This window comes from Nicotiana sylvestris, chromosome 10 (assembly GCF_000393655.2).
Source record: "Nicotiana sylvestris chromosome 10, ASM39365v2, whole genome shotgun sequence".
NCBI lineage: Eukaryota > Viridiplantae > Streptophyta > Magnoliopsida > Solanales > Solanaceae > Nicotiana > Nicotiana sylvestris.
In genome coordinates this window covers 157,142,463-157,144,108 of record NC_091066.1, presented here as the reverse complement: position 1 = coordinate 157,144,108, position 1,646 = coordinate 157,142,463, and the positions used below count along the sequence as shown (strand labels likewise).

Genomic DNA, 1,646 nt, shown 5'->3' with positions numbered 1-1,646 from the left:
ATTCACTATAACATCCAAGAAATATCGAAACAAATGCAACTGTTATAGAAAGGTTGACTTTAAGTGTTTATTCGTTTCCAAAACAAATTACCATAAATTAGATGGAGTGTTACTACTTACCTCAATATAAAGTTCTTGCAAATTCGGAGCACTTCTAATCAAGCAAACAACAGCAGATATCTCATCAAAGTTCATAAAATTTACACCTTTGAATTCAAGAATCTTTAGAGAGTCTGGCGATGTCGATAGCTTAGGGGGAACTGGTGTTTGAGCTAGGAGCTGGAAAAAATGATTGTGAATCACATCTTAATCAGATTAAATAAAAAAATAATTCTTGGAACCCTTATAGTCAGTGGTGAAGCCAAAAATTTCAAGGGTATTCAAATTTGAAAGAAAAGAAAAAGAATTTCCGATAAAAGGTGTTCAAACATAAATTATATACCTCTAAAACCTAATATTTAACCTATATACACAATGTAATTTTTCGACAAAGGGTGGTCAGTTGATAGGCTGTAGCTTCGCCCCTGCCTATAGTGTCAGTTGTGAAGGTAAAGAAAAACTTGAATTTAGTAATAGGAAAATAGAGACATGTATAAGTAACTTCAATAGCAGTACAAACCTGCAGAAACTTTCCATTTAGACAAAGTAGTTCGACTCTAGGACAGCTATCCACAAACTTAACCAAATCAGAATTAGGATTGGCTTCCAAGCCTATTACAACTTTGTCCGAGTCTGTTACAATTCTGTCCAGCATTACAGAAACTTCAGTCAAGTTAGGAGCGTTTTCTAAGGAAATTGATTCAAACTTATCATAGGCCTTTATGCGCAACCTCTTGAGTTTACAACCACTGATATTAACATGACGAATACCGGTACACAAATGCAATTCTAGCCTCTGAAGAACCGGGCAACCGGAGAGAATACTTTCAAAACAGTTGTTCGCAAAGTAAATACCAATAAGCACTAATTGGTCAAGATATAGGAAGCCTTTACACTCTGGTGGCGGAGGCGAGACATCAAAATTACGGAGCTTCAAGTATGTCAAATCCAGACAAGAAAAGAAATAAGGAGGTAACTTATGACGTACAATATCCTTCTTGGGATATTCTAAGTTTAATTTCTTGATATTTTTCCGAGACAAGTACAGAATCCATTTGTTCACATTAGGACCCTTTGTGGAATTGAAACTAGGAATGCACGCTTTAAATGTCTCTATTCGACCAGGATGAAGCATAAGAGACTTGGTAACAATTTCGTCAAATTGGTACTTGAGCTCGAGTTCATATTCAGATAATATACGCAATTTCTTCTGAGTGGCGGCATAGTCTTGAAGTTCTTTGCAGAACTGGTCATCAAAAACTAACTCCGGAATGGTTAAGTAGTAAAATCTCCACTTCTTTGAAAGAACACTCGTTCTTACCGCTTCACGTATAGGCATTTTCCCTAAAAATGCAATCTATTACGTTCCTTGGCAAGTTACTGATTATATCTTCATCAGCAATTGACTCCTGACTTGTTTCTGATTGATTTATTTTCCTACGTTGGAGGCATATCTTCCTATCAATAAGAATCAAATACGCCAATGTAATCAGCTCCACTTTTTCCCTATGAAAAAAATACAACAAAAAAATAACAGAAAATCCAAT

At 35.5% G+C, this 1,646-nt stretch overlaps 1 protein-coding gene across 1 annotated transcript; it reads right to left on the bottom strand.

The window, feature by feature from the left end:
• Positions 1 to 463: 463 nt before the first annotated feature.
• LOC104221211 (F-box/FBD/LRR-repeat protein At1g13570-like) lies at positions 464 to 1,438 on the bottom strand. Its single transcript, XM_009772221.2, has one exon. It carries the CDS (start codon positions 1,436 to 1,438, stop codon positions 464 to 466), a length of 975 nt encoding a protein of 324 aa, XP_009770523.2.
• Between the last annotated feature and the right edge of the window lie 208 nt (positions 1,439 to 1,646).